The sequence below is a fragment of the Carassius gibelio genome, chromosome B1 (genome assembly GCF_023724105.1).
Source record: "Carassius gibelio isolate Cgi1373 ecotype wild population from Czech Republic chromosome B1, carGib1.2-hapl.c, whole genome shotgun sequence".
Classification (NCBI taxonomy): Eukaryota; Metazoa; Chordata; class Actinopteri; order Cypriniformes; family Cyprinidae; genus Carassius; species Carassius gibelio.
The window spans coordinates 14,712,970-14,738,876 of record NC_068396.1 but is presented as its reverse complement, the minus strand read 5'-3'; the positions used below and the strand labels follow the sequence as shown (position 1 = coordinate 14,738,876).

At 38.2% G+C, this 25,907-nt stretch overlaps 1 protein-coding gene across 3 annotated transcripts in view; it reads left to right on the top strand.

The window, feature by feature from the left end:
* The first annotated feature begins 4,986 nt into the window (after nucleotides 1-4,986).
* Nucleotides 4,987-25,907, top strand: part of lcorl (ligand dependent nuclear receptor corepressor-like) — a 28,497-nt gene continuing 7,576 nt past the window's right edge. For 2 of the 3 annotated variants that reach the window (XM_052545279.1, XM_052545278.1), the window contains exons 1-6: nucleotides 5,014-5,201; nucleotides 7,093-7,158; nucleotides 7,261-7,340; nucleotides 7,818-7,947; nucleotides 18,682-18,894; nucleotides 19,791-19,863. In XM_052545279.1, coding sequence (XP_052401239.1) covers nucleotides 5,105-5,201; nucleotides 7,093-7,158; nucleotides 7,261-7,340; nucleotides 7,818-7,947; nucleotides 18,682-18,894; nucleotides 19,791-19,863 — 659 coding nt within the window. In that variant the 5' untranslated portion in view covers nucleotides 5,014-5,104. Of the gene's footprint in view, nucleotides 5,202-7,092; nucleotides 7,159-7,260; nucleotides 7,341-7,817; nucleotides 7,948-18,681; nucleotides 18,895-19,790; nucleotides 19,864-20,525; nucleotides 25,616-25,907 lie in introns of those variants that run through there. The other variant, XM_052545280.1, reaches the window with a different exon arrangement.

Here is a 25,907-nt window from a genome sequence, read left to right as displayed (position 1 = left end):
CATTAACCTTGCCATGTATCTGTATAGGAGGCCCAACACCTGCAGCAGAAAACATCCCCCAAACAATGACACTTCCTCTTTCAACTTTCACTGACTTCTTTACACATTTTGGGTTCAGTCTTTCCCCAGTTTGATGACAAACATAATGTTTCTCATCAGACCCAAATAAATTAAACTTGTTTTAATCTCTTATGAGAACTTTGGACCAGTTCTCCTCTGTCCACACAACATGCTCCTCGGTAAAGGTTAGTCCAGCCTTTTGATTCTTTCTACTGATGACAGGTTTGGTCACTGCAGAGTGTGATTCAGTCCAAATTCTCTTAAACGTTGAGCCACTGTACTGTATGTCAAGACAGATTCATTCCCTGTTCAGCGCTGAACTGGCAAGCAATTCCAGCTATAGTGTTGAACCGATTCCCCATTGAGATCTTGGCATTATTGTTACGATCGGAACCCAGGGAAACACAGGAGACAAGAGATCCAAACGCAGTGTGGTTTATTTAATGGGTAATCCAAATAAGAATCCAACAAGCAAGGGTCAAAACCATAAATCCATCCAACAACAAACAAACAGGGAAGGAACAGGAACGGGAATACGAACTGGAACAGGAAACTCGGAAGACGAGGAAACTTTGTGACAGAAAGAATGGACTCCATGAAGACAAACAGAAAAAGACCGGTTAATATAGGCAGGGTAATGACTATCAAGTGAAGACACCTGAGTGCAATTAACAGGAGTGTAATTACTGTGATGAAAGGACAAGGCTTTGTGGGAATTTTAGTGCCTACGGTGAGGTGCCTATGGGGAAGTGAGACCACTAGTGGAGACTCAGGGAAACAGAGACCAGACAGCGTGACATTACCCCCTCCTCCACGGAGCAGCTACCAGATGCTCCACCTGAACACAAGAAGAGACCAAGGAACACAGAGACCAGGAGGGAGGAGGAGCGGCGGAGGACCAGGGGGAGGGACAGAGGGCCAGGTAAAATGGGGAAACAGAGACAAGAAGTGCAAAAAACAAAAACAAGGAACCCAGGAGGGAGGTGGACCGGCGGAGGATCAGGGGGAGGGACGGAGGTCCAGGTACATAGAGGGAAACAGAGAGATGAAGAGCAAAAAACAAAAACAAAACAACAACAAAACACAAGTCCAGCAAGGAACATAACGTTCAGTGGCCCAGGGGCCGAACCGACAGGGCAGGAATCCAGAGAGGAGCAAGGTGGAATTGGAGCCATGCGGTCGAGACAGAAGCCCACCAGGGCGGCGCAGAAGACCACCACATCCGTGCGGTCGAGACAGAAGCCCACCCGGGCGGCGCAGAAGACCCCCACAGTGGGATCGATGACACAGGAGAAGAAGTCTGGTTAGATAAGTCTGAAACAGAGATCATGAACAAGTTAAGGGTGGCCTCCGTGGCCATGACAGGATCAGTCGAGCGCTCAGAGAGTTCGACTGAGACGAGGAGAGGCTCTGGTTGTTCAGCCGAGACGTGGAGAGGCTCTGGTAGTTCAGAGACGTGGAGAGGCTCTGGTACATCCTACTAGGTATAAACCTGAAAAAAGGTAATTTAAACATGTAAATAACATCTCTGCCACTTTTGTTCTGGTCAAATAAAAATGTAAATGTTTTAAATAACATTACTGCCGTTTATCTCTAACATTTGCTCAGTAAGTATATCACATGGATCAGAGAACAGACTTGCTCTGTCATTTATAATTTATTTTATAACAAAAATTTATTGCTACATGCTGCAGTTTTACTATATTTACTATAATAATAATAATACATTTTATTTGTAATGCGCTTTTCTTAAACCCAAAGCGCTACAGTAAAAAAAGTTATAAATAAAATAAAACAAAACACCAAAAGCAATACAACAATTCATTAAAGAAAGACAGTCTTGAATAAATGTGACTTAGGGGCTTTATATGAAAAGGCTCTTTCCCCCATGGTCTTTAGCTTACATGATGGCTGGTGAAGTAAAAGAGAGTTAGAAGAGCGAAGAGAGCGTGATGGAATGTAAGGACTGATGAGTTCACAAAGATACTCAGGTTCAGTCCCATGAAGTGCCTTGTATGTTAAAATAAGAATTTTAAAATCAATTCTCGCATTTACGGGAAGCCAGTGTAATTGTGAAAGAACCGGTGTAATGTGTTCACGAGGCACACGAGCGGCACAAAGTGAGCACACGAGCGGCAGAATTTTGTATATGCTGAAGCTTGCTCAACAATTTAGCTGGAAGGCCAGAGAACAAGGCATTACAATAATCTAACTTAGTTGTTATGAAGGCATGTATAAGCCTTTCTGTGTCTGCAAAAGAGATAAAAGGTCTAAGTCGTGCTATGTTTCTCAGGTGGAAAAATGCAGTTTTAGAGATGTGTTTTATGTGTGCTTTAAATGATAATTGTGGATCAAAAATGACACCAAGATTTCACACCTGTGAAGTGGGGATTACTGTACAGGAATCAACAATCAAACTGATCTGCTCAGCCTTACGAGTAGCTGCCACTGTACCAATCTGCATCAGTTCAGTTTTTGAGCCATTCAGCTTCAGGAAGTTGTTATGCATCCAGATACTGATCTCTGCTAAACAACGCAAGGCTATTAATGAGCAATGGACATTAGGACTAGTGGTGATGTAAATCTGCATATCATCCGCATAGCAGTGATACCCAAGACCATGTTTCCTAATGATCTGCCCAAGTGGAAGCATATAAATATTAAATAATATTGGACCCAATACTGAACCCTGAGGAACTCCCTGTCGAACAGGCACAGTATCTGATTTGTAGTTACCCAAGCCAACAAACTGGGCACGATTTGTTAAATAAGACCGAAACCAATTGAGGACAGCTCCAAAAAGCCCCAACCAATTTTCTAGCCTGTCAAGCAGAAGAGAGTGACATATAGTGTCAAAAGCAGCACTGAGGTCTAACAAGACCAAAATACTGCATGCACCTGAATTCACCGTGATTAGAAGATCATTTACGACCCTTATTAAAGCGGTTTCAGTACTATGCCCTCTTCTGAACCCAGATTGAAAAGGTTCAAAGAGATTATTCAGAGCTAGGTGATTATTTAACTGAACAGCCACAACACGCTCAAGAACTTTAGCCAAGAATGGGAGGTTAGAAATCGCCTGTAACATAGATACTATCCCTGTCAGTGAAACAATGCTGTCCTTACCACCATTAGCCATGTAGCTGTGGAGGAGGGGCATGGTTGCCACCAACCTAAAAGAGTTCTTTTTCTCAGGGACTCATAAGAATTAGATAAAATATAGCTAGAGGGAGTAAGCAGTGCATGTAAAGTAACATGACCACGATGATTCAGATGACTTTATATGCCAGACTCATTTAAAGTAAGCATATTTAAAGGCAGACCTCCTCAGAGAGTCTTTAAAAGCAGGTGTGGATTTACACAATGAGTGGGGAGTTGTCTAAAATGTTGTTAGCAAAATATGTGTGTACAATAAATCTGTTTATTTTTTTATTTCTGCACTATTTGATTTACTGTTAGTTAAAAGGGCTTTGAGCAATTTAAAACATGCCTGAATACATGCAAGAAGTCATTCTAACAAAGCTGTTGCATGGCAAAGCTCGAAATTATTAGAGAACTAGAGCATGTTTTAATGTCTTTCCAATACTGATCAATAAAAAATTGTAAATAGAAAACGAATGCTACACCTACTTTTCTACATTCAAAATAATTTAGTTACTTGGTTTAATTATTTGTTTTGAGTTTAATAAAACAATACAGAACATATTAGTTACTATGTTGGTGAATATTTCCAATAGCAAACAAGGCACATGATAGAGAGAAAGAGATTATTCATAAGATAGCTATTTTCTTTCTTTCTTTCTTTTTTTATTTTGTTTGTCTATTCAGTGATATGGGTAGAGATTTGAGGTTCAAACTGAAAGTCAAGCAGTAAAATTGTCATGTGGCATTGAATGCATGTATTGTGAAAGCTGTATCAGAAAGACTAATATCCAAGGGGATACAATTAGTTCAAATTGACCTCAAGTGACACTCTGATATCAGCATGGATTTTACACACTTGGACAATTTGTAAAATTAAAACATGTTGACCGATACTTTTGATATATGACCTGTATATTGATCCAAAATGGAGAAGGGGAATATAAAATCAATTGCATGTGCATCTGAATTAGAAGCAGCATATTGAATTGTAAAACAGTCATGTTCTCTCCCCTCTCTCTCTCTCTCTCTCTCTCTCTCTCTGTGTGTGTGTGTGTGTGTGTGTGTGTTTGACTTAGATGCTCAGCTGGGCATTAACTCCATCTGTTCTCTCTGAGTGCTTTCATATTTCTGAACAGTTGGACTTCATATACATTCTATGTGTGTATGTGTGTGTGTATGTGTGTGTCACTTTAGTGAAATGGGGGAGGGGCACACATTAGGTTTAATGTTAACGTTTTAAATTATAAAGACAAAAGGACACATCAGTAGATTTATAATTCATGATTCACCAAAGTTAAATGCATAGAACACAATTGAATTATGAAAATAATGTGCCCACAATTTTATCATTTAAATTTTACTCAACACAATGCAATATCTGCTTGATTCTCCTGATCGGTAAAGCTGCTTTTCTGTGCCACTTTTACAGTATTATTAAACTAACAGCCGTTTTAGCACATAATTACCATTATAATCAGATTCTAGTTGATGATTAAACAGTAGGCCACAAACTGTTGCATAAGAGCTGATAGTTTATGCACACATTGTAAAGGTCTTGTAATATTATGTGATTGATAGGAAGAATATTATTTAATGGTAATACTAGTACGAGAGTCATAGATGACAGCTGCAGACATGTCAACTTAACCTTACAGCCTAAATATTAAATTAAACACTGGCATAGGTACACTGCATTCAGGTCATCAAACAGCTACTGTAATTTTCCATAACTCAAACAGCACACAGCAATTTTGCTAAATAAATGCGCATACTGGGGGTTGTTTACATCTCTAAGCTCCGCCCCTGGCCTGTTCTGACACGTGTCAATCAACCGGAGCCGTGATATGGATGACGCGCGGTGACGTCACGCTTAGAGCCGGGGCGAAGGTGGACGGACAGAATGGCGACCCAGTGCCGGAGCTCCAGATGCACGGCCGAAAGAAAAGGATTCCGGCGGGAACTCGACTCATGGCGACACAAACTCATCCACTGTGTCGGTAAGAATAAATCAACGGTGCAGAAAAACCGTATTTGCGTAACGTTAGTTTCAAAAGCGTACATATCGCACAATCCATCCACTCAAGTGTTGCGCTCGGTTTCTTTCTCTCCCGGTTCTCGCGGAGCTCCCTCCCCCAGCCGCTGCTAGCTCTCGGAGTTGCTAAGCGAGCGTGTGTCAAGTAAAAAAAAAAACAAAAAACATTTACATAGAGCCGTGGTCCGCGCGAGCCCGAGGTAGCCTTTGTAGCTAACAGAAAAAAAAACGGACAACGGCCAAGCGAGTTCTGCCATTTTCTTTGTTCTTACTTTTTGATTTCTCGATAACCGAGTTAGCTTTGCACTCATTGACCCTATCTGCACAGAATACCGATGTACAAACGATCGCTTGATTGTATTATAATAATAATTCATCATTATTGACAGCCATTTGCACCATTGCCGTGGATGTTGTTGAGATGTCCAAAAGTAGAAGAGTTTTTACAAGTCATTAGAAAGTGTTTCTTTACTAAATTACTGAATGTGGTTTTTTTTCTTTTGACGTTTTGAAAACGAGTAACGTTAATTGAATAGATACACAGGTTACGCTTTTAAAATGTGGTGAAACTGAAGTGTTGTTGTTGACACTTGTTTGGCAGAGTTCACGGTGTTCATCGTAAATCCACAGATTCAGATGACTAGACTAATGACGTTTAACGTTACTGCATAAGCGAATCACTAAATGACCTCCGGTTTATTGTGAAACTGTTAGTGATTAGTGAAGTGACATTCAGCCAAGTATGGTGACCCATACTCAGAATTTGTGCTCTGCATTTAACCCATCCGAAATGCACACACACAGAGCAGTGAACACACACACACAATGTGAGCACACACCCGGATCAGTTGACACGCATTTTATACACTGCTGTAAACGGTAGTATAAATTGAATTTATGCAAATTAAAATGAGTTGTTAGAATTGTTTTTACTATAATTTAAAACAGAATATAATTGATGTAAAAAGAATCTAAGTTTAATAGGTTGTGATTTGTTGTTTGGTTTTAATGGTCGGATACAGTCGAGAATGTCAAGACCTCTGAGGTTTATAAGGGTAACTTAAATATTGGCATATTTAAAACTAGATTTTTAAAGATGTGATGGTCCACTTAACATGCATTACATGTTTTTTTGTCTTAAAATGTAATTTGTGGTTTTATTGCTTTGAGAGAAAAAAAAATTCTTGGGTGAGCTTTTGTGTGTGTTTTTTATTTTTAAGGAAATAATGTGAATGAAGGGTATCATTCATGTATGCCATGCTGCAGCACTGCCAATATTAGCTTTTCCCTCCTTTTATTTAAATAAGTTATAATAACATTTACACTTATCTTAACATCATGTCCACCTTATTTAAAAAAAAAAAAAATAGATTTAGGGTCTTGCAACTAATGATTTTGTGTGCAGTGACTATGTGCTTTTGTTGTTAGAGCATTTCATATAACTAAATATTACATGTAAAATTACTTTTTTACTAGCCAATATTGTAAACAAGAAACCGTTTACATTTGTAAACCTTTTAAAATAAAACATCAACTACTAGTGCTGTGCAAAAAATCAAATGCAATTTTCATGCGCATCTTGTCAGTTAAGGCACTCCTGTGATTAGAAGTATATCTCCAGCACGTGGGTTAAGATCAGGATTGCCAGGTTTTCAAAACAAAACCTGTACTTCTAATCACAGGGACCACCTTTACTGATGAGATGCACATGAAAATCGCATTTGATTTTTTGCACAGCCCTATCAACTACCACTTTGTGGCAGGGAAGAGTTGTGACGGATCTGTGTAGGTTTACGGATATGAATGTGTTTATGATGATGTTTTTGTTTTTTAAATTTTTTTATTTTTTTTTGCAGGGTTTGAAAGTATACTGGAGGGAATATATGGTCCAAGGCTGCTGCAAGATCTCAGTATATTTGATGGTGAGTTTTATGTTGTGTGTGTGGTAATATTCACCTATGCTTGGTCTTAGAAAATTCAGCTTTTTTTGATGCTGATGACTATTCATATATTTCTCCCTTTAGAGTGTGAACCAGAGGCTGTGGATGATTGGTCCATGAATGCAAACTGCTCTTTTTGCAACCTTCAGCTAGAGAAATTGAATGTAAGTCGACCCAAATCTTTCAGTGAAGCATGGTTCTGTGATCAGTAGTAAATCTCCATCCCAAGGACAGAGGGCGCTCTTGCATGGAAAGGCCAAATTAATTTAACACTTGACTGACGTTATTAGTTTGGAGTAAAAACATGTTATTAAATGTGTGTTTTTTTTACGTTGTTTCAGATGGCACAGCATTTACTACACAGAGCTGTAATTTACAGAGAAGCTACGTAAACAGCTGTCATTATTATTTGATTTCATAATCGCATGATTATATCATCTGCAGTTTGTTTTTGTCAGTGAACTACAGCTCTGTGTAGTAAATGCTGCTCCAACTGAAAGCAGGTGATGGAGATTTACTACTGATTACAGAACCGGCTTTGACAAAATGCACATGACAATCGTATTCGATTATTCGTGCAGTCCTTGTATCGGCTGTATCTGACAGGGGTCAGTAACTGACTATTGCTTTTTGTGACATAGGACCAGCCTGCTGTGGTCGTGCCTGGCTCGCCACCACCTGCTGAAACACCTCCACCTCAGGGCCTCCCCACCTCTGAAAAACCCCAGTGCCAAGCAGACCAATTCCTCAATGCTATATTTCGTAAGAAGGGTGAGAAATTAATTTTTACTTCCATTATCAATAAGGTGTGAAGTCATTGTGACAACTATTACGTATTTTACGATTGGTCCAACTGCTGGGTCATGATCCAAAAATGAGTAGCAGGTCTGTTCTGGTAGGTTTGCAGATATACTTGGGACGCCTCCATTGTAGATGAGGCCGTATTTATCCTAGCAGCATAATTTTCATAGCAACAGAATTTTACTTCAGTATTTCTGTCAGCTTTCTGTAGCGTAGCTGCTGAACTTGGCGCCTAGCATCCAGACACATATAATTTACTTGGAAATTGAATAAAGGAAAATGTCAAATACAACGCTATGAATGAAATATACTAGGGCTGTAGCTATCGAATATTTTAGTAATCGAGTATTCTACCAAAAATTCCATTTGATTAATGGAGTAATCAGATAAAATGTGTTTTTGCTTAATTAAAGTGCAATATTAATTATGCAAGAGAAAATAAGACTCCCGGGTCTCTTAAAATGAACATTCCTTTTTAATAAAAGGAATCCTTTTTTAGTTTCCTTTTTTAGAAAAAAAAAAACATTTTTATTTTTTACATGCATAGAATGCAATGCACACAACAAAAATAAACATTTAATTATTACCCATTGTTTCTCTGTCTGTACTTGTACTGTGAACAATGACAAAGTTAACAGATGAATTAAGTGTATTTAAGTGCCATTCAGATGGGGTTTTAAATAAAGCATTTTCTGAGATGCACATTAAACACATAAAACATTAATTTATCTTTTCATTATTGAACATTAACTTTACTTTTTGGTAAACAAAGGGGATTTACTATTAAAAATAAAACATGGAAGAAATGTTGTGTGATTAAACCTTAAAAAAAATAAAAATAATGTTGGATTATTATTATTTTTTTTTTTTTTAGTAGTAGGCTATGTACATTCTGCTGAACAATAGTCTTTAACCGGACTTTTATTTTGACTTGTATGTGATGTGACGCTAGTTTTACTCAAATCAAATGGTCAAATGCTCATGAAGTGACTGTCAGAGCAGTTCTGGAGATGTTGTTCATGTGTTCACGTCCTTATTTAGTGAGACAGTAGATGCTGAAATTACCACGAGCGCGCGCTTCAGTGTGTGTGATAAAGGAACTCGTGCTTCTGCGCCATTCGTTAACACAGAGAGCATGCAGGATTCATATTTAAATAGACGGTTCCGGCTTAATATGTACAGATATTTGTCCAAATCGTGATTTGATGTAAGTGCAATGACTAGGGGTGTAACGATACGCGTATTCGTATTGAACCGTTCGGTACGAGGCTTTCGGTTCGGTACGCGGTACGCATTATGTACCGAACGGTTCGTTGGACTAATTAATTATATTTGGAAAATAAATAAAAAATTGTAAAATATAATGATATGCGTTCAACAAGGTAGCCCAATAACCCAAACGACGTAACAGGCAATGCCCCTGACACTCCCGAAGAAGAAAAAAACACCATCTTATATGTTTATGTTAGACTAGACTACTCAGTCAGGCGCTCGCTCACTCAGTACGCGCTGAAGGCTCGTTGCAAAATGGCCAATGCGTTTAACAGACCAGAAATATAAGATCCTCCAGTAACCAACAGGTCTGGTGTTTGGGTGCACTTTACCAATCGATCGGGGCATCCAAACAAGCACGGAAATCAAAATGGACTAGTACTGTACTGTGTCAGAATTTCCTGAGCAGTACGATACAATTAACAGGCCTGCACGTTATTAGATAGAAGAACTGTTATAAATAGAACGTATGCATGGGAAGTTTTGAAAACTCCACCTACTTTGCTCTTGGAGCGCAAATCGCGTTGTATCTGAAGAGCAACGCTGAGCCCAGGGTCCAGCGCAGCGCAGCGCAGCGCATACCGCGTCCTGTGTGAAAGACCCTTTAGCCATTTTCCAACGAGCCTTCAGCGCGTGCTGAGTGAGCGAGCGCCTTACTCTGTAGTGGAAAACGCAGGTTTTAAGAACATGCTTAATGTAATTGAGCCCCGTTACAATATTCCTTCACGAGCCCATTTCAGCCAGACCGTAATTCCTGCTTTGTTCCAAAAAACATAAGCCCTAAAGAGAACCAATTGAGTAAAAACACACTATATAAAGAGTTTTAGAGTTCCATAAAAAGTTTAATCTTTGTATTTGTTCATAACTACTACAAAAATATAACATTTTCATTTTTTTTTAATAAGGATCTGTTTTTGCTTTATACAGTATGCTGCTAAGAAAACACCATAGAAGATGGGTAAAGAATAGCTCCATCATTGTTCAATGTAAAAAAAAAAACACACACACAAAAAAACATACTTTGTTAGTTTTAATTAAAAAAAAAAATTTAATCAAGGAAATGTATCTGCCAATTTTTTCTTTTTTGCTGTATCTAAAACATACCGAACCGTACCGAACCGAACCGAGACACCAGTGAATCGTATCGAACCGAACCGTGAATTTTGTGAACCGTTACACCCCTAGCAATGACCTATTTTTGATTAATTCATTCAAAATTTGGCAAATTCCGTGCCATTCCATGTTAAACTGTAAATTCCGTTTTTATGACTGGATTCCGCGGTTCCCTCCGCATTTTCTGCATCGCGGAAATCATAGGGCCCTAGTTGTGGTATGTTAGCTTTATTTTGCAATGGACACCAGCCACGACGTTCTCTTTACGTTTTCCCACTCCCTCAAATCAAAACACTGCTGACTCCTTGCAGTATGCGATTTCGGACTCAGTGCTTGTGTCTCCTTCCACTTTGTGGGTGACGTAAATGCGTTGTCACATTAAAAAAAAAAAAATTGCGAAAGAACCTGACGTGAGATTTAAAATAAATTAAAAGAAGCTTCGAGGCAGAGGAATGTGCCTCAATCATTTTTTGTAATCAAGTTACTCGAGGAATCGTTTCAGCCCTAAAATATACACCGTTGCTGTTTTTTTTTCCAATCGAGTAGTGAGTGATTTTTTTCTTTCCTTTGTTTTCTTAGCATTATTGGCACAGACAGCAGCAGGTATATTAGGTTGCAGTTACTTTAGGATCGACTGCATAAATCTAATCAGAGTTGGGGATACGTGATACTGTATTCTAATTACTTTTCCTGGTAACGCAAAAATTGAATGCGTAACATATAAAATTAAATATAAAAAAGTAATTTGATTACAGTTAATAATGTCAATAAATTTGTTACTTAAGTAGAAATAGCAGTGTGCCTTTTAATAAATCATTGGAGATTGCGAGCTAAAATGCAGGCGAGTCCTACAACATTTAGATGCAATGAAAGGTTGATGCCTATCATATTTCAAAATGTTGCACAGGATTTCACATATTTTTGTCTGGCATTATAGTTTGGGAAATGCTCAACAAGTGAATGTGTACAGTAGGGTTGGGCCGATAGACGATTTATACCTGCGGTTCTCAATTCCAGTCCCCGCGCCCCTGCTGTGCACATTTTGAATGTTTTTCTAATGCTTCAGATGTTTGTTCTATTTGAACGCAAGTTCCCTGTGAAGTGGACATCACAAGATATTCCGCCATGATTCCAGTTCAAAGTGAATGTATATGTTGCATTCAAAGTGCACTGAAGTGTGCGTGACGTGAATATGATGTCCATGTGTGAAGATGTTGCGGAGCTGGAGAGCTGGGGGGCGTGAGGACTGGAATTGAGAAGCGCTGGCGTAAGAGTAGGAGTTGTTGTTTGACATTTCTCAGATCACAAATGCAGACATGGTTTTATGTTTACACAGCACGAAGCAACACGTAAAAAAACTTAAGTCATTATAATCCATTTGTGTCCCCACTGGATGCATTTAATGGCTTGTTTGTAATGAGTTTTATTGTTTTTGTCTTGTCTCGCCAATGTTCTGACCAGGAATTACAGTATAATAAGGGGCATAACATTTCCGTTGCATGCTTTGCATTCGGCCAATCACAAAGCACTGGCCATAGCTGGCCAATCAGAGCACACCTCACTTTTCAGATTGATGAGCTTTGTAAAAAACGACACATTTCAGATTTTTTTTTAACCTTAAACTGCGTGAACACATTTAATTACACCAAATACCCCAAATAATGTTCTTTTTAGCAACATCGTACGATCCCTTTAACCAGGGTTTCCGTGGGATCAAATTTAAGGCCTAAAAAAGTCTTGTACAAGAAAGTCTTAATTATGATATCAAGAGGTATTAAATTTGGGGATGGACAGACCAGAATTGCGATCTGGCTTAATGTGACGATTAAACTTCAAAAGGCTATGATTTAATTAAATAAACTAAAGCGCTGCATGTCAAAGTCCGGTGCTGCACTGCTTTGTATTCTGCCATTAACCAGGGAAACAGTAGTGCTGGCCAATATAGCTAAAATATAACTTTTCATATCATTCGGTATCAATAATTATTCACATTTTTTAAAACTAAAAGAAATAAAAAAAAATTTAAGCACTGTATTTTTAAATTAACGCAATTTGAGACAAGAAACTAATAGGTTTTTTAAACAATCAAACACAAAACAAAAATTAAATATCTAATTTCTAATGTTTTATATGCAGATTAAATAGGTCTTTATTGAATAAGTGTAATTGTATAGGCCACAGGAGGGCGCAAAGACCAAAATAATGCAGCATATTTAAATTGTCAACACAAGGAAGTAGCTTTGTAAAATCATGCATTACATCTAAACTATCATTTCGGAAATTACATAAACATTTGTGAACAAAACAGCATCATGTATTTATGCATTTCTTAATCCAAAGACCCGAAGCGCCATTCACAAAGATCGTTTTGCAGCGAGTGCAACAGTCATATTTGTCTGTCCAATGAGCTGAATATGCATCTGTGTGAATGGCTTGGTTTCGGTTTGAACCTTTATCAAGATCTTCTCTGCATTAAGCTTCTACACTCACCTAAAGGATTATTAGGAACACCTGTTCAATTTCTCATTAATGCAATAATCAACCAATCACATAGCAGTTGCTTCAATGCATTAAGGGGTGTGGTCCTGATCAAGACAATCTCCTGAACTCCAAACTGAATGTCAGAATGGGAAAGAAAGGTGATTAAAGCAATTTTGAGCGTGGCATGGTTGTTGGTGCCAGACGGACTGGTCTGAGTATTTCACAATCTTCTCAGTTACTAGGATTTCCACGCACAACCATTTCTAGGGTTTACAAAGAATGGTGTGAAAAGGGAAAAATCATCCAGTATGCAGCAGTTCTGTCAGCGAAAATGCCTTGTTGATGCTAGCGGTCACAGGAGAATGGGCCGACTGATTCAAGCTGATAGAAGAGCAAATTTGACTAAATTAACCACTCGTTACAACCGAGGTACGCAGCAAAGCATTTGTGAAGTCACAACACACACAACCTTGAGGCGGATGGGCTACAACATCAGAAGACCCCACTGGGTACCACTCATCAATTAATATCAATATCACAAAATGAGTGCTGGTTTTCCTCCAAAAATCAGCATGATTACAAATGTGATATTGATTTTATACAACTTTTCAACAAACAAGGTTAATATTAAGAGACTTACGTTTTAGACACTATATTGCCTGTTTTTGTTAATAATATCAAATATTACTTATGTATGTGTAACTGCAAGTTAAATGCATTATTCCGTGTGTAAATGCCATTTCAGATGCAGCTTCTGTGTTTCCTGTGCATTGCAAAGATGAATTTTGTTGATTGATATTTTCATTTGATTGATAACAGCCTAAATAGCCTTAATAGCCTAAATTATAATTGACTTAAATATAAAAACTTTATTCAAATTGATAATGCACACTTGGCTTTAAGGTAAAAATGACCATAAAAGGTAAAGGGATGTTGGGAAGTCATGGCCTAGTGGTTAGAGAGTTTGACTCCTAACCCTAGGGTTGTGGCTTCGAGTTTTGGGCCGGCAATACCACGACTTGGGTGCCCTTGAGCAAAGCACCGAACTCCCAACTGCTCCCCGGGCGCCGCGGCTGGCCACTGCTCCAGGTGTGTGTTCACGGTTTGTGTCTGTTCACTGCTATGTGTGTGCACTTTGGATGGGTTAAATGCAGAGCACGAATTCTGAGTATGGGTCACCATACTTGGCTGTATGCCACGTCACTTTTACTCCCTTTCACTAAAAATAAATGTAAACTTATTGGAAAATATTAATTTCTGTCTCTGCTGTGAACTGACCACCACACAGAATATGAAGAATATAAAAAAAAAATCAGCTGTCAACTGGTGTCCTCAAGATATCAGCACAGTAACACTCAAATTATTATTGATAAAATTCCAGAAAATAGAGAGATAATGTTTTAATATCGCACACCCCTAGCTGCCAGCCGTTCCGTGCAATTGGCAGAGCTGAATGTAAAATTTTAAAACCACATACACTATTCTAACCCTTGCCAAAAAGAGCTTAACTTTAGGTTGTCGTGTTCTTTTCATTTTCTCTCTTCTTCAGTCCTTTATTTTCTTGCGGTACTTAGCGGAAAGCAGTGACCGAGTGATTGACAGCTAATGTTAACCAAGCATTAATGTTAAAAATGTAAGGATAAAATCTGTAAATATATAATTTGTAGTTGCGATGCTCCTAAATTTTTGCTGGTGCTCCCTACTTTTTGACGCTGAGAGCTCCAGTGCTTTCCCATGTAAAAAAAAAAAAAGTACATTTTGAGCCCTGCTTACAAATCTTCTTTATGCACCAAGAGCTTAGAACACTCCAGAGAGAAAGGAATTTTTTTTCCAGTTTTCAAATTGTCAAAGCTCTTGCGCCCCACCCCCCCCCCCCCCCCCCCAAAAAAAAAAACTAATTTACATTTGTATTTATTTTTCATATTATAATAATATAATTTCATTTACTTGTGAATTTCATTTACTTTGTGTTTCAACATTTTTTTGCTGCTGAGCATTTACTATATTTTCTATATTTACTACTTTGAACAGTGCACATGTACGCATTTTATTTCATTAAAAAACTAATTTCATATTTTCTAGCGCAAGTTGTCATAGTTGGGTAAACTTCTATAGTGGTAAATGAAACTACATTAAATGTTTTGTCACAATAGTGTTTCTACAAGAGGGAGAAAATAGAAAGACTATTAATCAATTTCGTTGTCTTCATTCACTATCAATTCACATGAATCTAATTTGAACTGGCTTTTTATGGGAGCGGCAGTGCAATACTTCAATAAAAAAAAAATAGATAGGGCTATGTCAAATATTGTTTCTATTTTAGTTTTAAAGGTCCCGTTTTACGCGCTTTTTCGAAGCTCTGATTGTGTTTACAATGTGCAATATAACATGTGTTCATGTTTCGCGTGTAAAAAAAAACCAGTATTTTTAACACAATTCACCTATCTGTATACTGCTGTTTTCACTGTCACAAAAACGGGCTGATGACTTCCTTGTTCTATGAAGCCTCTCCTTCAGAAATACGTAACGAGTTCTGATTGGGCCAGCGGTACCTGTGCTGTGATTCGACAGCAGCTGAGAGCAGGCTGCCCTCCTGGTAACGTGATTGGGCTAGGACGCACGTGCTGGAGATGTATTTATAGTCACAGGAGCGTTTTTACTGACGAGATGCGCATGAAAACCGCATTCGTTTTTTTTCACAGCCCTAACATCTAGTTAACAAAGCTAAACAGCGTTGCCCTTCGTGTAATAAGTTACAGAAACTGTTAAACGCACCAACGTAAATAATAAAATGCACTTACCAGTTTTGGTCCATAAACAACGCCTTCTCCAGACAAAGAGGGAACTGCTCCATCTTTGAAGAATAATCTTGTGCAAATCCGGCTTTAAACTGATTGAGATTGAGAAAGTTGTCCTCAACAAAATGAGCTGCACATAGTTTTACATGTGCATTATAATTTTCGGGAACAGAGTTAAACATAAATTGTAACCATTAATCTCTAAGTACAGCGTCCCTGGGAAGCCCAAACAAAGATGATTGGACTCCAAGATAAAAAAAAAAACAGCGTTTCAACGACATGGCGACAAACACAAACAGCTCTTCCTTCTTCTCCGTCGGAGCGCAACAAGGCCACGCCCCCCTTTTTGTGAATTCATGTTGGCGGTGGTTAGTCAAAAAAAAATGTTTTAGTGACGTCATTACTACAGGCACTAGAGGGGTGTAGTCCAAACGGGTAATTTTTTGTAGGCAAATTCTGTTAAATCAAATATCTCGCTTGGCATTTAACTTTGAGCTTTAGAATTTTACAGATATTATTTATACTCTAACAACAACATTACACACTAACTAAAGTTTAAAACATGGGATCACGAAGAAGGGGACCTTTAATAAAAAACCAGACCCCCCTAGTCATTTTTTTGGGGCCTTATGGGGGATCCCGGACCCCAGCTCCCCTCAATTCAAAAACTGCATCATACGACCCTTTTAACATAAGAAAATAAATAAAAATACTTTCAACTGTTCAATTGCGGAGCACACGCTGCACCTTGTTTGATTAAGGCGCAATAATGCTACCTGGGAGGTCAACCAGGAACTGGCGGTGAAGTATTTTTGTCGTGTTATCAGAAGAGTCCTATTCATTTTAAATATTATGGGTATCGCCAATTCCGGTATATTGTCACAATATTAACAAAATTAACACAATGTCTATATTTCATATTTTGTATATGCGATTATAATCAATACTTGGTATATTGCGATATTCCTACAGTGAAAAAGAGTTTGGTCATATCACCCACCACTATTAAAAACCATAGTTTGTTCATTTTTGAATGATAAATCTCTTTAATAAAACATTGTGAGCTGTTAACATTTTACTGAAATGTTGCTCATATGAGACCTACAGATTATGTATTTGAATGTATTTATTATGTCTTAGAGTTAATTCACTGCGGCCACTCAACTGAGCCTGCCCTTCTCTCGTTTACTGAAGCCCTGCGACTGGCAAGAGCAGCTTCAAAATCCTCAGTACTCATCTTGCTGGATCTGTCTGCTGCTTTTGACACTGTTAATCACCAGATTCTGCTGTCCACCCTCAGAAAGATGGGCCTCTCTGGAACCGCAGTCCTGTGGTTTAAGTCCTACCTCTCCAAGACACCCTGAAGGATCTAGCGGAGTGGTGAAGTTTCTAAGTCACAACAACTTGCTACTGGGGTTCCTCAAGGCTCAGTACTTGGACCACTTCTCTTCTCCATCTACATGACGTCATTAGGATCCGTCATTCAGAAGCATGGCTTTGCCTATCACTGCTACGCTGATGACACTCAACTCTACTTCTCATTCCAACCAGATGACCCGACGGTAGTTGCTCGCCTGTCTGAGAGACATTTCTAGCTGGATGAATGACCATCACTCTTCAGCACAACCTTGCTAAGACAGAACTGCTGGTGATTTCAGCTTACTCCATTAAGTTGCCACTCGCATCAAAATCAAGGTACTGATGCTTGCCTACAAGACGACCACTGGCACGGCAACAGTATACCTGAACTTGCAAGTTCAATCTTATGTGGCCTCCAGAAGTTTGCATTCTGCAAGTGAACGATGCCATGTGGTGTCTTCCCAAGGAGGTTCAAAATCACTCTCACTCACCTTTTCCTGGACCGTGCCCAGCTGGTGGAATGACCTCCCAATCTCAATTCGAACAGTCTTTACTCATTTAAAAAAAAAAAAAAAAAACATCTAAAAGACTCATCTTTTTCGCCAGCACCTAACCAACTAATACTAGCATTTATCATTTCTTTTCTTTTCTTGTTTCGTCTCATTCTTGAAAAAAAAAAAAAAAAAAACCTGGCTACGTGTTCTGTTCTGTTCTAGACTAAAGCCCCTTTCACACTGCCATTGCAGCAAATACATGGGTAAAGTGTTCTGGCAATTGTTCCCGGGTCACTAGATTTTGCACTTTCACACTGCCAGTGATGACCCGGGATATGTGTGTGCTTTCACACACAACCCGTAAAGATCCCGTAACTACATGTGACATCAGGGCGTGACGTGTAATGTATGAGTCGAAAACATTAGGCACGTCATACTTCCACTGAAGCAAGCAAATGAACTGATCTCTGCTTCATTACAGTTTGCACATATTTTTTCGTTGCGAATGTTGATCTTCCTTCAAAACAGCCGGTAAAAGAGTCACTTCGACATGGCATTAGATCTGGCTTTTGTTCACGCAGCGCTTATCCGGGGTTGAACCCGGCAGTGTTACTAGGTCCTCCGTTCTCTTGTTGGTCTGATTGCTTCTATTGTTCTCATTTGTAAGTCACTTTGGATAAAGGCGTCTGCTAATTGATTAAATGTAAATGTAAATTATCTGATTAACTTGTTTAATTATATTTTTAAAAAATTGCCTAATAAACAATTTTGGTCATAAATTTGGTACTTTGAGCCACATCTGGGTTAAGAAATGTTAATTTATCAATATATTATGCATTTTTATAATGCCATTAACCATATTATTATGCTGAAGTAATATATTGCATGTCAGATTTTACATGATTTGGCCCATGTTGTTGGAAGAATTGTGACAGCTTGTGTATGTACACGTTTCAAAACAATGTATGATAAGGACCGAAAGAGAGAGCAAGAAGAGAATGAGGAGAGAAAGAAATAGAGAGAGAGAGAATAAGAGATTTCAGATTTGTGTTACGGTTGTTGTTTTGTACACAATGCAAGTTCAGTTAATCAACTCTAAATTCTGAAATGCATTGAAAAATATGTACCATTTGATGAAACCATTTGATGAGATACTCAACTATTTCTTTTATTGTTCAATTTCTTAGAATTCCCTCAGAGCTGCGATTCCAGCGTACCGTTGGTGGCACAGGAGTTGATGCGCAAGATGATTCGGAGGTTTGCCTTAGAGTATGCATGTAAAAGCCAGGCTCACGAGGGCCTGAATGGCCTTAGCGAAACCTCTGAGCTTCTCCCCAATCAGCCGGATCGTGATGGGCCTCTGGACCTCACCATTAGCCGAGCTTCTCAGGCCCTGCAAGGTAATAAAGGCTTTTTTTTTTCTTTTTTTTTATGGAAATGACAACAGTTTTCAATTCAAAAGACCAGATTCTGGAGTTTGTAGCTTTGCAATATTAAACAGTATCACTGTTAATATTCAGACACTTTTTTTCAGTCTTTTCAGAGAATCTGGTCTATTGGCTTTCATTTATTATGCTTATCATTGAAAGGCACAGAACTCTGAATTAATGGTCAATTTACTGAGTGTAGGGATATGCCGGTATAAACTTCTCATGTTGCGATTAATTGCTAATACTTTTATCACGGCATTATCACGATGTTGAAATATAGTTAAAAAAAAATACAGTATAACAGGTTTAATAACTTTTTTTCTTATAACAGAAATAACTGAATATTTAAATACAATAAAGCAATACAGAAAAATATATAAAGTAAACATTTTACACAGATTAAAGTGCAAAAGAACTATAAAGCATATAGCTACATTTGCTACAGAAGTTATTAATCTTTGAAAAAAAAAATACAAGTCTTAGTTCATGTTAGCTAATTAAATAACACAGTTGCAACTTTTGATTTTAATAACGTGTTTGATAGATAAATGTTTCGAAGAAATTTTCATTGGCAGTTTGTTAAATAATTAAGTCCTAATGTAAAGTGTGACTGAACAATAAAGAATCAAAACACTTTCAAATAATATCTAGGGGATGTTGTAGTCCAGATAAATGTAAAAAAAAAAAAAAATTGAAAATTATTAGACTATTAAGTACGTTTTAGAAAATAGCTGCTTTATTTATGGGGTTTCCAGGGTAATGGCTGCATTTTCTGCAGTTTAGTGTCATCTGCTGTCAGAGAGTGAATCTGTTTTCATTCAGTGCATCTCTCACACGTTCCCCTGTTTGCTTGTTACCTCTTATAGTTGATGGAGTACTTGACCTCTCAAAGAAAAACACATCAGCAGAAAATGAAACTACTCAAAGAATGTTTTCAGGGTGAGTACTTCAGGTTTTGTTTACCAAGTTCTGTTCTTGACTTTCTTCATCCTTCCAAAGCCAAAGAAAAATTTGGTACTAAAATGGTAATATTTTGACCCAAGTAATATTGATGAGCTTTTTATTCCAGAAAATATAAATTGATCAATTATTTTGAGTGAACAAATTCTACTCCTGATTCATTTGATGTGTTTTATGTACAACTTAGTGGTGGTTTTGTTGCACTGCCAAAGGGGTTGACTCTTTTCTAACTTGTTGGAAGGTAACGTCACATTGATCGGCAGTCAGGGGCTTTACTTGTTCCTTTGTACCGCCTGTATTTATTCATTTGTTTGATCTATTCGTTGATTTATGCTATATTATTTTCACATGAGAAAATAGACACCAGAGTCGCACAAAATGCATCTGCATTGCAAAGATACTGGAAGTAATCCCATAATCGCTTGTCTTTCTCCACACAATTGATGAGAGACTGTCCTTCCAAGAAGTATCGTTTGCAACCTAAGGCCAAAAACAAACTCAAAGGCTTTGTGTTATACAGACAATTGAGAAGTGAGTGATGTTACCAAAAGACAAGGCAGTAAAGGAGTGGACCCTGAGTGCGTCCTGTCATTGGTCTGCTCACCAGTACATTTCTCATCCTCCCACTCACCTCCCCTTAGGAGACCAATCAGAGAGGACTTTTTGGATCGCAGCTCTGAGTTTGCAGAAGGTTTGCTCTCTAAAGCCTTGAAAGATATTCAGTCTGGATCACTGGATATTCACAAAGCAGCCATACTATACGGGATACCTCAGAAAACCTTACAGTTTCAGACAGAGGCATTATTGCCAGAGTGGAAGGCAGGGGAACCATCGATTTTTGGTGACAGTGGCAAGGGCACAGAGGCAGTGTCCCCAACCAATGACACTCGACTAGTCCTGCAGAAGGTAGCAGCATGGGCTCACTCACAGTCAAAGCAGTCTGAAGTAAGAAAATGTAAATTTACATCACCAGAGCACACTGAGCTAAAGTTCCCGGCAGCCGTGACTGCCTCGTCATACCTTCACCACTTAACCTTGCAGAGGATCGTCTCGCAGCTACGGGAGCAGAACGACGGGACTGAGACTGCAACATCTCCTCAGAGTCTTGCTGCTGGGCCAGCTGTGCACATCCGAGTCCCTCAGGTATGCTTCAGTGCTCAGCCCAAAGCCCAGCTGGATCTGGCTGGCCTGGTGGATGCTGTATACCAAGCCAACAAAGCCTCTGATGGGTCCACTGCTTTCCACAAGTTGAAGACCATTCTCCCTAAACAGGGCTTGATGGAAAGCCACTCTGGCCTCGAGTCACATCTACTCCAGGGTGACCTGCCTCCACTGTGTCTGATCATGAAGAACGGGAGCATTGGCGGGAGCGTCACTGGAAGTGTGGTTGACAGCGGAGATGATGACCGCCGAGACAAGCAGCCACGGAAAAAGCGGGGCCGTTATCGGCAATATGACTACGATATCCTGGAGGAGGCCATAGCCATGGTGATTAGTGGGAAGATGAGCGTGTCGAAAGCTCAGGGCATTTATGGGGTGCCACACAGCACCTTGGAGTACAAAGTCAAAGAGCGAACGGGCACACTCAAGACCCCACCAAAAAAGAAGCTCCGTCTTGTTGAAGCAGCAACCTCAGGCTCAGGAAAGTCAGGGACAACAACCAATGCCTCATCTACTGCCTACAAACAGTCTTAAATCAAAACCTCAACTATTTCATAGAAATGGTTTCAACTAAACATTGCCTAAACTACAGCCAACAAGGATTAAAAAACATGCAGTCAGGACCTCATTTAGACTTCGAAGATACACTTGAACAGGTTAAATGGTACATTTTATCAAGCTACAAAACATGCCTTTAAAAAAAATCTATTCAGGTGTTTCACTGTGGGTATCTATATGAATATATTTAAAATATTGTAAAGCACTGTTGATTTTTAAGTTAATTACTCTTTTAAATCTAAGAAATATAATATTCAGGTTTTGTTCATACATAAGCTAATCTCAGCTTGACGATTGTTTTATGCAGCTTTCACACTAATTAGTCTATGTAGTGACTGGTCATTTCATTTGAAGTCTATCAACATTATTTTTATGGTGTCTGTGTGACAGCCTAGTGATAGAATGACTGTAACATCTCTTTAACTCACCAGTGGGAGATCTTAATATGCAATGGGTAGATATACACTCACCTAAAGGATAATGAGGAACACTATACTAATACTGCATTTGACCCCCTTTCGCCTTCAGAACTGCCTTAACTCTACATGGCATGGATTCAACAAGAAATGCTGGCCCATATTAATAGGATAACATCTTGCAGTTGATGGAGATTTGTGGGATGCACATCCAGGGCACGAAGCTCCCATTCCACCACATCCCAAAGATGCTCTATTGGGTTGAGATCTGGTGACTGTGAGGGGCCATTTTAGTACAGTGAACTCCATTGTCATGTTCAAGAAACCAATTTGAAATGATTTGAGCTTTGTGACATGGTGCATTATCCTGCTGGAAGTAGCCATCAGAAGATGGGTACATGGTGGTCATAAAGGGACGGACATGGTCAGAAACGATGCTCAGGTAGGCCGTGGCATTTAAACGATGCCCAATTGGCACTAAGAGGCCTAAAGTGAACATCAAGAAAACATCCCCCACACCATTACACCACCACCACCAGCCTGCACAGTGGTAACAAGGCATGATGCATCCATGTTCTCATTCTGTTTACGTCAAATTCTGATTCTACCATCTAAATGTCTCAACAGAAATTGAGACTCATCAGACCAGGCAACATTTTCCAGTCTTCAACTGTCCAATTTTGGTGAGCTTGTGCAAATTGTAGCCTCTTTTTCCTGTTTGTAGTGGAGATGAGTGGTACCCAGTGGGGTCTTCTGCTGTTGTGTGTGTTGTGGCTTCACAGATGATTTGCTGCATACCTCGGTTGTAACGAGTTGTTAATTTAGTCAAAGTTGCTCTTCTATCAGCTTGAATCAGTCGGCCCATTCTCCTGTGACCCCCTAGAATCAACAAGGCATTTTTGCCCACAGGACTGCTGCATACTGGATGTTTTTCCCTTTTCACACCATTCTTTGTAAACCCTAGAAATGGTTGTGCGTGAAAATCCTAGTAACTGAGAAGATTGTGAAATACTCAGACCGATCCGTCTGGCACCAACAACCATGCCACGCTCAAAATTGCTTAAATCACCTTTCTTTCCCATTCTGACATTCAGTTTGGAGTTCAGGAGATTGTCTTGACCAGGACCACACCTCTAAATGCATTGAAGCAACTGCTATGTGATTGGTTGATTAGTTGCATTAATGAGAAATTGAACAAGTGTTCCTAATAATCCTTTAGGTGAGTGTAGGTAAGAGTTTACACTCGAGCAAAGAAAAATGTCTTTATTAAATGCATTTTCACCTCAATTTTAGCTGGCTCAACATCATGATGTCTGTCAGCCATTGGCGATGGACAATGTCATCTTCTATCGGCCCAATCCTAACTGAAATCCTCACTCAATATTCTCTTTTCAGAATTGAATTTCTTCTTTATAATGTTGTGTTGTTCCACAAACTAAAGACATCCTTGCATTATCTGCCTGCTGAAACCAAAAACAGTTCAGGGTAATTTTGCCTCTCCACTTAGACACTCCATGAATGAAGCAGTTCAGAGTAGAGTGCTGCCGAACTTGGATCAAAATTTCTCCTTGTCCATATTTCATAATGCACATACCATGGGACTGAAATGCAAAGCCTTATTCAAGTGCTGCTCTGAATTGCTTTGTTTTTATGACAAGGCTTCTATAGTTTTGCTGCTCTTGGTTGTTGTTTTGTTCATGCTACTGATTACTATAATGTTCTATGGCCTATTATACAACAGTTTCATTTCATTATACTGGTAATTCAACTATATTTATAGTATGGACTTTTTTCTTACTGTATTTAGAAGCTTGTATATAATATATAGTTGCACTTTACAAAAGTTGCACACATACTTGTGATACAGGTTCTTGTTTCGTTCTTGCTATGAAAAATATTGCCATAAACTGATTTTTAATGGCATCTTTTTTCACTTATCTTATTCACAAGTATAATTGTAGTGCTTTGCAAAGTGTAGCTGAAATGTTAATTTTTAGCTTTGGAAACATAAACATTTCGATATACAATGTTAATGTTTATCTTTGTGTTGTGAATGTTCTGTAAATTATTTACCTTTTGTTGTTCCTTAAAGTTAAAGTCCCCTTATCCTTAAAGAAAGAACAGATTTACTGATATATTCTTAAATTTAATTTGGAAACATTGATCAAGCCACCCCGAATGTTCTTCACTGCTCTTAACAACAGTGCCTGTTACAGCTACTGCTCAGTTATTTTGCAAGCCAGTAGCAGTTTTACATAAATCTTTGGAGAGAAAAAAAAAGTATTTCTATACTACTTCGGATTGTATATAATCTGTATTGTGGATTTATATACTGTTACCACAATTAACAATGTAAAAAAAAAAAAGGGGGGGGGGGGGTATAGATGTCACAGGCACATTTTCACTTTTAATGTAAAGGGTGGTCATGTAAGAGTTAATGTCATGCAGATTTTTTTTAATCACGTTTATTGTCAGTGCTGCATTCTCCTTTTCATTTGGTTTGGGGAATGCAGAACTCTGTTATTTCTCTTTTGTGTTCTAATAATTCTTAATATTGTGTCCTGTATAATTTCAATCCAAAAGCATTACTATTCTCAGGGTAACAACAGTCCTATTGAAACATAGCGCATGATAGTGTTAGAACTGCTCTTTTATTTCAAAATAAGGGCCCTTAGGTTTCTTTTATAGAGCCAAATATGGTTCATCCAAAGCCAATTTATTTGTTTTCTCACATATTATTGGGAAAGTTTATATTCGGGAGGGGTTACAGATCACAAAGGCATAATAAAAATTATTTAAATTGGGTTTAACATTTTCCCCCCTCAAAAAAGTTTGTCTTGATTTATAGATGGATAATTAAATAGATCAGTATCACCAATTTAGGCCTTTCCAAGTATGTTTAATTTCATATTCATAATGGATGCAGGATATTAATCATTTTGCAATCAGTTATTTATGCATATTTGTTGCACTATGATTGATTTTGCATTATTCCCTCTAATATCTAATTGTATGTGTGTTGTGTTATTTTTTTTTTCGATGTAATCAGAATAGGAAGTTTAAATGTTGTGTTGGTTTTGTGTTAAAGCACTTTTTTTTTGCTCTTGCACATTGATATGTGAAATTCTTTACTGCACTAAAACTAAAAGCTAATTGGTCATTTAAGCACGTTTTTGTGTCTTAAACATATTTGGTGTCGTCTCATTTGTAACATTTCAGGATTAGGGTAAGGTTAATCAAAGCGAGAATTAAATTAATTGTAATAAGATAGAAATACTGAAGGCATATTACTCCAGTGTGTTTTTATATCCTAAAATTGCAGTTTTTTTTTTTTTACGTTTCCCTCCATCCCTTAACAAACCTGCATTACCCCTTGGGGTAGTTTTATTTTAATTTCAAAGAGACAACATATTGCCTGCAAATTTTGTTGGTTTGTAATTGGTTTTATCAAGAGACACATTGATTCATCAGGAAACAAATTTATTCAAGTTTGATTTAAAATAATTAAATATTCTCTATAGTTTTCCTGAGTGTAAGCATTGCTACAATCGCCATCCTTTTGCCTTCAAGTTACCAATAAAAAAATGTTCCATGTACAGAGTTGTTTGTACTTTGTTGTAAATTTAGAAAACATGCATAAACTTGACAGAGGTGGAATATTACTTAATCAGTGGCGTTTAAACATTTTTAATTCTGCATATATATGACCATAACATGCAATCCAATGTCATGTGGTGCCTTTAAGGAGATTAGGAGTGCTCTTTTAAATACAGCTATGCAAACTTTATAATTCTGTAATATGTCTTTCTGGTAGGATTTTGTTAAAATTTTAATCCAATTCAAATGTTGTGCACATTACAACAGAGTAAAAAATAAAAAGCTCAGCTC